This window comes from Halictus rubicundus, chromosome 13 (assembly GCF_050948215.1).
Source record: "Halictus rubicundus isolate RS-2024b chromosome 13, iyHalRubi1_principal, whole genome shotgun sequence".
NCBI classification, from domain to species: domain Eukaryota; kingdom Metazoa; phylum Arthropoda; class Insecta; order Hymenoptera; family Halictidae; genus Halictus; species Halictus rubicundus.
This window is the reverse complement of record NC_135161.1, coordinates 6,615,424-6,627,832: the sequence shown is the minus strand read 5'-3', so window position 1 is coordinate 6,627,832 and position 12,409 is coordinate 6,615,424. Positions and strand designations below refer to the sequence as shown.

At 44.0% G+C, this 12,409-nt stretch overlaps 1 protein-coding gene across 3 annotated transcripts in view; it reads right to left on the bottom strand.

Moving 5' to 3' along the window:
• The window catches only part of LOC143360470 (sodium- and chloride-dependent transporter XTRP3), a 32,781-nt gene extending 26,769 nt beyond the window's left edge, over window positions 1–6,012 (bottom strand). For all 3 annotated transcript variants that reach the window (XR_013083284.1, XM_076799366.1, XM_076799367.1), the window contains exon 1: window positions 3,977–6,012. Coding sequence is in view for 2 of the 3 variants with exons in the window: in XM_076799366.1 (XP_076655481.1) it covers window positions 3,977–4,226 (250 nt within the window). In the remaining variant the exon portion in view is untranslated. The remainder of the gene's footprint in view (window positions 1–3,976) is intronic.
• Between the last annotated feature and the right edge of the window lie 6,397 nt (window positions 6,013–12,409).

The following is a 12,409-nucleotide window of genomic DNA, read 5'->3' as shown; positions in this document are numbered from 1 at the left end:
GTGCGGATTATCCACAGACCAATAATGGGCGTTCCGTAGATTAATTGAGCCATGATTAGTAAATGTTGCTTCGTCCGTAAACAAGACATTAGAAAAAAATGAATGATTTTGAAGCAATCCCCATTGACAAAAGTTAATTCTATTTTGAAAATCATTCCCGTGCAATTCTTGATGGAGCGATATGTGGAACGGATGATGTCGGGCCAGAATTCGTATTACGATTACGCTACTTTAACTTATGCCTGCTTCCCGGGCAATTTTTCTCGTACTCACGTGAGGATTGACAGCTATAGCTGCTAAAATATTAATTTCATTGTCTTCGTTAGTCGTGGGATTCTTCCGTTTGTACTGTCTAGCATGTACACTTCCAGTACTTCGAAACAACCGGTACGTATTAGTGAAAGTATGTCTAGAAGGAGTGTTTCGATCGGGGTACTTTTCTTCATAAAGTAGCATTTTTTCTACATTCACAGTAAATCGTGATCATATCACACTTTTCAGTCATCGAATATAACATAGCGGAATCGCGTTTGGAAACATACTGATAGTAAATAAGAATGCTGAATAATATTGAAGGACCTTAGTATGTTTACTTTAACTACGACCATAGTATGTTTACTATTTCCTACAAGTCTCAACCGTGATAAACGTATTCTGCTTCCATATTATATTTTATAAGTTTTTTCTGTCCTTGACCTTGAATGACCTTGGACTAATTATAGTCATTGAATTCCTAATGAAAGGGACTATCATTGTAGGTGTTTAAAAAAGGGTGGTTCCATTTTAAAAAGTCAAGGTGACCTTGATATCTCCAAAAAAATGACATAAAAACAAAATTTTTTTTTGCATCGTTTCAGCCCCATTGTACCATTTAACTTTGTCCTTACCATATTTTACGTATCTTTAGAAACAACAAAGATATTTGAGGTGCTAACGTTTGGTGACTCACCCTGTATATACGCTCCGGTGATAGTGACCAGGAAAATTGAGCGTATATGTACGCTAATGATGCAAATGGATTAATGATGCTCATAAGCTGGAACTAATACATTGATGTTCTTAAATTTGTTAAATCTGTCTACTGTTTTGAATTGCATCTACTCATTTCTATCATAAATGCATAAAATCTGCAGTCTATCGATAACTGATGACCAGACCGCGGATCTGTATGCAAAGTAAACATTGTTTGCATCAACCACAGCAAACAAGGGTCGCATAAAAATTTGTTTCATTCTTTAATGATGCTCACAAGCTGGAACTAGTACATTGATGTTCTTAAATTTGTTAAATCTGTCTACTGTTTTGAATTGCATCTACTCAGTTTTATCATAAATGCATAAAATCTGCAATCTATCGATAACCGATAACCAGACTCCGGGTCTTCGTACATTTATGATAAAATTGAGTAGATAAAATTGGAGATTGTAGGAAAATTTTAAAAATCTCAAACGTCGATTTCTCATCTATTATAATCAGCAAGTGAAGAACCAACATTCCACTTGATTTATATTTCTTGTAATCGACAATGTTTATTTTGCATAAAGATCCCCAGTCTACTGATAACAGGGAGCCGGAATTCGATTCCGGTTTAGCAGATAATGGTATGGCGCCGTGGACTATGGGGCGGGGGGTCAGCAGTCTTTTCTATGAACTCTATAGGCTATGAAAGCTATAGTTCTATCCGGAGCGAAACGAACGCGTCGACTGGCTATCTCGCCGGCTATAGTCGCTCGTATCGAATGCAAGCGGATCACTCGTGTTTTACCTTGCCAGTATAACACGATCCCCGCTCGCGACGTTCCCGTCGGAATGTAATCGAGTTACCGCGATCGTCGTGTGGTATAGGTCGCGGCGAAGATGGCAGCCGCCGCGGGGTTCAAGGCCGAATTTTATAGGATTTTACCGTTTGCCCAGGTTTCCTTGGATTTCCGCCGGACGGACGAAGGGGCGGGAAACGAGGGGGGGGGAGGGGACCAGCTCGAACAACCGGAAGTATCCCCTTTTAGCCGGAGGAGATGACTCGGCTGCCATGGAATTTCCGAGATGTTGCGCGAAGACATATATTTTTAAGCGGCGCTCACGGCCGACGAAAATAGCGTCCAACATTTTACTCGGTCGCCGGCGACGATCGCTGTTTCATTTTGGGCGACATTGAAACCACCTAATTAACCTCTGGCTCCTACTTTCGCAGAACCACGGCTGTAATAAGCGCCACTGGCCAAGAGATCATCCCGGCGGACGACCACCGGATCTTCCCGAACCCACTAAGGCTTCTATCAGCCGATCGGAGTATTCTTTTAATCCCCCGCACTCCTACGGCCAGCTCCAGTTCATCGCGACATAGCAACGACATCGGGCACAGCTTGACCCTCGAACGGCGGACCATTTTTATAACTAATTCGCTGCTTTATTCGTCAATTTTTCAAAGGCGCGTAGTTAATCTGTTCGTTCAGGTAGCTCGCCGGAAATTCAGTATAATTAAATGTCGATTTTGATACCCTGGGTCAACGCAGGCCCGGACTCCGCCATCGGAGTGTTAAAAGTTATCGCAGGGGATCGTTATCGACTTTAATGGCGCCTTTCTTCGCTTTAAAAAAATTCGCCGATTCTCGAAATTCTTCGAGTTCTATTAACAATAGGTTTAATGACGGTTCTAATATATTTAATTTACTATTATTGTAAAGACGCATCCAAGAGGAATTATTCAACTATTTGGGTATATATTGTAGCAGGAATGGCTGAAAATTTGGATAGACACAGCCTTGTTATTTTTATAAAGTAATGTAAAACACTTTTAGCGCTGCGTAAACCTATTACGAGCGACGTACGCATAATCAAAATCGCCACGAAACCTGTGTAAGCGATTATTAGCGTTAGACTAACAGAGCATTAAAAAGCTGGCTAATCGGTATTGCCTTTTAACACGTTGACCGCCATGTCACCCATATGTGGGTGACGGAAATATTTGTCCATGTTTTAAAATGAATTTTTACGTTAATATATTCATTGTACAAAATTTAATTAGGATCTATAAAATGCAAGACAGTTGGACGACTACTCAATATCATACATTTAATTTTTTTCAATTTTTATTTCATTAAATAACTTACGTTGATTTTATGGAATCTTTGAGGTTTCTAGTTTGGCAGTCAAAGTGTTAATTATATTATATGGCATAATTGCTTTTACGAAACACGCCCGATGAAATAAAAGCGCGTCCGCAAGACATATTTCAATACTTGCAACATAAAGTACAAAATACTTCACAAAAGAGCACGTTGCATTAAACAAATTATTTCAACCATGACTGCGGCGACTGCTAGAATAAACACCGGTCGCGAATGTGTTAGCACTAGAAGTATAATGGTGCGGTTAGATCAAACGAACGAATGCTCCTTCGCCCGCCACTTCAAAAAATTCTAGTTTAACACCAAACGTACCACCGCCGGTCAAATGACCGGTTCTACATTTTTTATTTGCCAATTTTTGAAATTGTGAAGATGCTTTCATGAGCAACGATATCTAGCGCAAAGTCTAAATAAATGAAATCTTGTCATTTTCATAAGGCAACATGTACCTGGTTACTTTTATATCTCGGTACATTCAGTGTCAAATAACGATCACGTGTGAAACTGTTAATACAACATAATTATAATAAATCGCTGTATTCGCGGTATGTCGAAATACCGTGACGTTCGGCGAACGTAGCATATTTTATATTTATAAACTCGTGTAAGCATTCTTCGAGTATATTCCGAACGTTCGGCGAATACTTTAAGAGCGTAAACGGAGTGGGGGTCGAGCGAGCATTCGTTCGGTTGGTCTAAACGCACCGTAAGAGCTCGTCTCGTGTTACGAATTTTTTCGAAGCGGCCGAGCATTCGCTCCAACTATGCGCGCCCATTATAGCCGGCAATGAGTTGAAACGGATTATCGTCGCAAGTTAGGGCGCGAAAGGGTGTCGCGGATTGTTTACCTCCTCCGTTCTGTTGGCACAGGTAGGGGAACCTCCAAATGTTGCCGAGGCCCACGCTGTAGCCGATGATGCTGAGGAAGAACTGCATCTTCCCGCTCCATGCTGCCCTGTTGTCCTCCTTGGTCTCCTGGCTTCCGGCGGCATTTTGCGTCCCGGAGACGACGATCGTCACGTTCTGGCCTGGCTGACGGTTCTCGTTCAACGGAGCCAGCTCGTGCCCATTCCTCGCGGTCTCGTTCTTGACTACCATTCTTCGCGCCGGTGTTCCCGGTTCACGCGGAAACCTCTCTCAACTTCCGTTCTATCTACTCTCTCTCTCTCTTTCCTCTATTCACCTTCTCCCCTGTTCCTCAGGTTATCGGGGCGCACGATTTCCCCTGGACTCGATCCTGGATTCGAACGGACGCGTGGAATGAATCGAACCGGTCACGACGGCGACAAGAACAACAGCAACAACAACAACAACAACAGCGGTAGAAATATCAGCAGCGGTAGCAGCAGCGACAACAAGAAGAAACGAAGACGGATGCGACTATTCGTCGATCGACGACGGCAGTTCGGCGAAAGGCGGGCCGACGGAAGCGGTGTAATCGCGGTCGGATAGACGAAAATTCGTTAGGGTAACGCGGAAGGCATATGTGGTGCGAGGAGGAACGCGTTATATACGTGCCCGTCTCTGTATGCGTGCGTGTCCCGTGTACGCGTCGATTCGCGTCACCCACGCGGGCTCAGGATCACGTTTTCTGCGAACCGAGCGAACGGTAACGGGTGACGACGCGCTTGTCGCAAGCCCGCAACCCGACGAACGGATCGCCGGCCTATTCTGCCACCCTGCTCACGCTCGCGTTGCCGAATGTTCTTATTGTTCTCGCCTGCCGAGTCCCGATCGATCGCGCGTTCCAACGGTAAAAATCGCGCGGGCCGAACAAACGGAAAGGCCGGACGACGACGTAGACGACGTAGACGCGGTTGTACGCGTTCACGAAGGTCGTTCCCGGGGTTAGCACAGAGAGATCGATCTAATTTAGCAGAGGATCGATCGGTATCGATTGTTCCTCGCCGCGTGGTTCGTTAACGGGGCGAGGGGGACGCGAGGGTGGCGCGAGACGTCTCCGAAGGGAGACAAGGGTGCAGGGGACCGATCGCAGGAAGATGGGTGCGAGGGGAGCGTCCGCGCGAGCATTAGTCGGTTCCCCGTGGAACTAATCGTCGAGGAGGCCACCACGATGCACAGAGTATTAGGATCACTGGGCGACTCGCAGGAAGCTCACGTTTCACGTCGACGCGCGGCAGGAGCGTCGTTCATGGAGCATCCCTTCGCTGACTCCGTTCAACCCTCTGTCGACTCGCCGCGACGCTGTTCGACACTCTCTTTCTCCCTCTCTCTCTCTCTCGCTCTTTCTCTTTCCTCCTCTTGCGTCTTACGTAGATGCTGACGGTCCTCCGGGACTCGTCGGACATAAGCCTCGTGGCGTGACGTGTTTCGAAAACGGCGAATAGATCCGGAGATGATCAGCAGCAGCAGAGACTTATCGGAACGGCATCGTTCTCGTCTCGTGTGTCGTTTCTCTGTCACGTTGGTGGCCGACTATGAGCGCGCTCGTTCCGCGACCGACAGCCCCGCTGTACATGTATCGGACGGAATTATTTCGATCCGAGGGTCCGCTGATCGTTGAAACGTGGACAGGAGGCGCGTGGACGGCGAAGGGACCGATCGAGCCTCGGAGCCATGTAGCCTCGGCTCCCGTAGCCTCCCTCCTCTACGACGAACGGCTATTTTTTCTGCGCTCTCGATTTCCTCGCACGTCGTCGCGTCCTGGAGATTCGTCGCGTTCGTTCGTCCCAACCGTGATTTGTTGTCGTTCGATCGCGTACCGAGAGTAGATTCGCGCGAATCGTTTCGCTCGGTGTCGTACGCTCTGCTACGTTCTGCTACGCTGTCTCTTGCGCCGAAGAACCCTACTGGCTTGAACAGAGCCTCGGCTACGCGCCCCGTGCATGCGAACGTCGATATCCAACTGAACCCAACCACCGTTGCGCGGCCGTGTGTGCGCGCGCGCGTCTTTTACTCGTCTCTCTCTCTCTCTCTCTCTCTCTCGTCTCTCTACTCGATTCGACGAGCGACGCGACGCGACGCGATTCGAAGCGACCATACGCGACTCTACTCGACTCGGAGCGGCCTCGCGCACGCATGCAGAAGTCGACCAACCGTCGAAGCGGGCCCTGGAACTTGCGACGCGGCACGGCAAAGCTTTCCGCCGCTTTCAATCCCCGATTGGCCGGTGTAATTGCCAGCATATGGCGCGCGAGCCTACTCGCCTCGCAACAACCATACCCTGCGAGCCCCTGCCGCGCTCGAATTTCCACTGACAGGAATTCGTCGGTCCTAGAAGCCGAATGTACATCCGAAACCGGATAACTGGCATAATCCAACCCGCTGTTCGTAAACATCCCCCTATAGCGGGCCAGATGATCGTCTTCTGCCCTTTTCGGATCTCTTCTGACCTCGAAGAGCTGGCAAATCGCTCGCTCCCGCTGTTCGTACGCTCATCCCTCTCTAACCGAGGGTCTTCTTCCCTCTTCTGCCCTGCACAACGATGACGACTGTGTCCTGCGGAGAGCACGCGCGGCCGTCTCCTGCACATCGATCTACCCGCCGGCCAATCCACGGCATTCGCGTCCCTGACGCGATTGCCGCACGATCTCGCGCGACTACATCCTCCCTCGCGCGCTGTTCTCACCCTCTGTCACAAATTCTGCTTGTCATCGCTATCGAACGATCAAACGGATCTTCTTGCGGGGTTAGATTAGCTTCAGCTAGACTCATAAAAGAATCGCAATATTGTCTTGCGTGAAAATCAAGTTTTAACATTTCCAGTATGACCTTTATTATGCAAGCTGTAAGCAATAATTCTGTATTTTTCTTCTTTTTACCGGACTCGGCTTGACCGGAATCCTCTTCGCCCTTTCCGGCCCTGCGTCGAGCCACGCTCGGTACACACGTTTGCAACAGATTTACATCAATGCACCAACCGATCCATCAACACAGTGAATTCTCGTTACGAGTCGGTTGCGCCGTTCTGGTGACTGACTCTTAGACGAAATCTGAGGTTGTGCACGCTGGAAACCTAAGAGTCATATCCGTCTACAAGTCATAAAAGCCTACGACTACTGAGCGATAGTGACAAGAAGACTGAGAAAATGTCTTTCTCGCCGCGGTGGTATGGGTAGCTCCACTGACTCCAAATTGTAAGGTTGGCACTGACTCGTAATGAGAATTCACTGTAGTTGCCACAATCTCATAGTGAAATGATGGTATTCATAACGTTTTCCGTATGATAACCGCTTGGTACCTTGGATCAGAACCGTCCCAGCGTTGTGGATCATCTGTTTACGCGCGTTATCCGCAGTCTACTAATTAAAAGCTATGTATGCCGAGACAGTAACTAGGAAGCGTGTTCCCACAGGCTATAAATAAGACAGGAAGACCGTTTCCATAACTCGCGGGACCATGAACTAGCAGCAACAGCTCGGAAATAGCGTCGGTATCGGTCGCACTCTGACCCGTTTGGCTGCGATCTCGTCTTAATTCATTCTCATCCAGTTATCGTGCGGCCACGCCGTCCGGCTCGATGGTTTTAAGGGTCGTATACTTGTCCGCGAGTAGCATTGTCGAGGACTGAGCGACAGGTTTCCGAGAGAGCGTCCGTTCTTCCTTGTTACGCGGCGCGATCGCTCCATGAGAACCATCATCGTGTCGGTACAACGATGTCAAGGGCGAATCGTGTCGAATCGCGTTGAATCGTGTCGAATCACTGCGAAGAAATCAACCTGTTTAATAAATATTCGCCGGTCGAATGTCTCCGTGCACGTAGCTATCGCGGCACAGCCGATTCCGACGCGCGTTCCTACGCAATTGCCGCACAAATTAGCCTTGGCTGTCGCGGCTCATTTTCCCCTCGTTTGTTGCCTATTTACCAGCCGATAAAGGCGGATTGCCTTTTCATTCTGCAATTCTGTGTATCTGCACCTCGTTCCGCTACCAGTATTGCTTCCACGATCCTCGCGTTCGCTGCGTTCTCCTCTTGCCCTGGAAATCGGTAACTTCAACCCTTCTACGCCGACAACCCTACTTGGGTCTAATTTCTCTCGAAAATTTGTCGCAGCTTCTCAGTCGCAGCAAAGTTACAGATTTGCACGTTCTCAGAACGTACAAATATTGCAAACTTGAGTACTACAAAAACTACTACTTAACTATAATAACGACTGTGATAACTAGACTGCGGATTTTCTGCATTTATGACAAAAATGAGTAGGTGTAATGTGTGCAGGATAGAAAATTTTTGTGCATAAACATCCGCAGTCTAGTAATAACTTAACTTTAACACTAGGTTTACGGGACCCGTCAAAATGACGGGTTTTAATATTTTTAATTTAAAAATATTAAGATTGTAAGGATGTATAGATAAGAAATTATTTAGTACTTTGTTTCTTTGGGTATATATTACTTTAAAAATATTGCTAAAATTTTGGGTAGCACGTTCTTGTTATTTTTATGATGCAAAATATTCACTTTTAGTGCTCCGTAAACCTAGTGTTAATACCACTTGAATATTGCAAATTTTTCACTGGCTGAGTCTTGTAGAGTTTCTCATTCTGTTAGGTCGTTGTTATATTCTGCCAAAAAATGACAAGTTTTTCGTTTATACTATTTTATACTATATACTAGATTATTAGATACTAGATTATACTATATACTAGATTATTAGATACTAGATTATACTATATACTAGGTTATACTATATACTAGATTATACTATAAACTAGATTATACTATATACTAGGTTATTCTATATACTAGATTATACTATATACTACATTATACTATACACTAGATTATACTATATACTAGATTATACTATACACTAGATTATACTATATACTAGATTATTAGATACTAGATTATACTATATACTAGGTTATACTATATACTAGATTATACTATAAACTAGATTATACTATATACTAGGTTATTCTATATACTAGATTATACTATATACTACATTATACTATACACTAGATTATACTATATACTAGATTATACTATACACTAGATTATACTATATACTAGATTATACTATACACTAGATTATACTATATACTAGATTATACTATATACTAGATTATACTATATACTAGATTACTATATATTAGATTACTACATACTAGATTATACCATATTATTATTCCTCGTTTATTAGATTATGATCTATATTTTTGCAAACATTTTGGCAAACCATTTCATAATATGTCGTCGTCAATACGTTTGCTCTTTCGCTGATATAAACAGAATACACGTCGGTCACTTTGACCGATGATGAAACAAAATTTCATTTAAAAGCGTAGTTGGATATACAGATACAAACTGAAGGTAGGACTTGAAATGTTTGGTTTGTACCTTCAATTGGTATACATAATAAACCTGTAGATTATAATAGTATTCCTAGTAAAAAAATATACTATAAAAATATACTATACTATTTAGTAATAGTATTTCTTGAATGAAACAGTTTATAAAGTTTCCTAGTATAATCCTAGTAGACTATAGACTAGTATAGACCTGGTATAATCAAATCCGGCAGAATTGCTCCGTCACCGCACAGTTTTGGAAAATCGACGGTTTTTATGAAAATGTATGATTTTAAAAAGAGTAGAGATTTTATTTTTCAATCTAGAAATTCTCGGAATAGGCACAGGCGGAAAACTGAAACGTAGAAAAAGTAATTCCTTACGGAATGCGTAAACATACATGTTGCGAATCATCGGAGAGCTTTTGGCTTTCTGACTTTGTTATCGTTCGATGGCCAGGCGTCCCGGCCTGTCCACGGTTCTACGGGAAGAACTCGGTCATGGAACGATTGATAAATAAATTATCGAATAAACGGAAGCAGCGGCCGGGCATAAGCGTGCTGCTCTCGCGCAGCCCTCTCGTCGAGCGTCTAACGTCACATCCTCATTCGCGAACTTTATTAATAACGAGACATTGTTTACAATTGGGCAATTAATTTCGTTGCCGTTCGCGTGCGCGGCTCCCCAAAGAAGACGCGCGGCGTTTGCGGAAGGGTCGCGCGATCATTCGATCATTGAGCACGATCGTTCTCGTGGGGGACCCGCTATTTCGGTGAACGTATCTGTCCCACCGTTGTTTCCACGAGAACGATTTGCTGTTCGTTCTTCCGTTTGCACGACTCGCGCGATTGCATAACCGAGAATCGTGGAATCGTGCGCGCAAAAATTTGACTTCAGCGAGGAGAAGTCCGCGGGCCTAATCCCTCTTACCGCAGAGTCGCATGCGATCGGAATGCCCGCTTCCGTGACCGAAGGATTTACCCGCTGGTACAGGTCGTTCCACGAAAGGCAAGGCTATTCCGAGAGAACCTTCAAGGAGAAAGCGTTGAAGGAAAACCGTTTCCGGTTCTGGGTCACCCAAAACTAAAAACCTCGTGTTCTCTTACTCGCGCGACTCGAGGCCCTAGCGTGTATTAACACTAAACCTACCGAGCCTTAAAAGTAACATGTTGTATTATAAAAATTAGATTGAATTTATTTGGATTTTGTGCGGTTCGTACTATTAGGTCGTCCCATAAGTTTGTGCCGTTGAAATTCTAAAAATAAAATATGTAATCACCCTTTCATTCCTCTTCTGACCTTTTTGGCGTCACTACAAAATATCTGCGGTTTTTCATTAAAATTACTTTTCAACGGTGAATAATATAAACATATCCACGGCACGAACTTATGGGACGACCTAATATAATCCATGCTCTACTAAATTAGTGTTAGCAGTTAGTCGTTTCCCACGAAATCATCTTTATAATTTGAGTAATTGTAAAATACAAAATCTGGAACCGGTCATTTTGCGGCGGTAGGTTTGGCGTAAAAAAGTGCACGTGTATTTTGGAAACAGGTGAAACGGGGATCGCTAGCCGCGACTATGTACTAGAACCAGCGGATCCGCGTGCGAGCGAAAACGCAATAAACAGCATCGGTAGAAACCCGGTCTAATGGATCCCGGCAGATCCTCCGCGGCCGCTAAGAATAGGATTTGCACGAGCAGTATCATTTTTACGATCGATTCGAGCGTTACAAGAGGCAGACGCTACGCCGCGTCGATGGTCTTACGTAAACATCAAATAATATTAGCGTGGAGGCCGGGGAAGGTGAAATCGGAGGGTTGGTTGGTAATATTGGACAACGGCGTTTGTGCATGCGCGTTTATTACAGGTGTGTGCAGACATTCGATGGAAATTACAGAGAAAAGCGTTCGGCGTCCCCGAATCCGCGCCATTTTCTATCCGCTTTCCCACCCCCGGTTCTTGATTCTTCTTTGAACCCGGCCAAGCAATCTTTGGATAGCCCAAGGGGAGACTCGAGAAACCGGTCAAAACGACATAATTCTCTGGGAACGGAATTTTTTTATTTCTTTGCTATCTACGTTTCTGAACATACGAGAGAAACGGCTGCTCAAATTCCTATTCGCTGGACAAACGAGTAATAATCAGAGTTACGAGTTATTTATTATACAAGGCAATGATTTTTGCGATACGGGAGAAAGAATTCGATTTTTTCGACCTGTTGCTCGAGCGTCCCCCTGAACGCGACGCACATTCAGCCGTAATTAGAAAGCTGAACAAAATTCACGTCTCTGTTAATTAAACATTATTAATTAGGCAGCGGATCTCTATGCAAAGTAAGAATTGTATAAATTGTACGATACAGAAGCTGAACACACGTTCTCCCTTATTTAGTAATTTCTATCAGCTGAGACTAACACAATGATGTTTTCCGGTTCTTTTAATTTATATCTCCACCGCTTGGAGTTACGCTTACTCGTTTTCGTCATAAATGCGTAAAATTCACGGTCTATAAATTACAAAGAGAACGATTTGGTATTATTTATTCGCTAGGTTGAAATACCGTCTTTATGAAACTACCCTTGTGGGGCGTGTTCTCATCTAAGATGGTTTGCTAGTTGATTTCGAATGTGATCTTGAGCAATTAATATCTTATGACAAATAATAAAAATGATAAAAATAGAAAAGTTGTTTTAGTAGAAGCAGATAAATGCCTGTACCATAACAATTCATTCTTAATTGGCAAGAAAATATTCATTTGGAAACAGAACGTGGATACTGATACTGATACTGATTGCTTCGAGACTTCATTACTGTTTATTTAACAAATGAGATCAAATGTAAGACACGGTAATACGCGCACGCCTTTTACGTAATACCTACGCTATTATTCTTCTATGTTGAGCAAATAGGGACGTTCCTCCTAACAATAATCATAAAAATATACATACATACATACATATATATATATATATATATATATATATATATATATATATATACATACGTTATATACGTT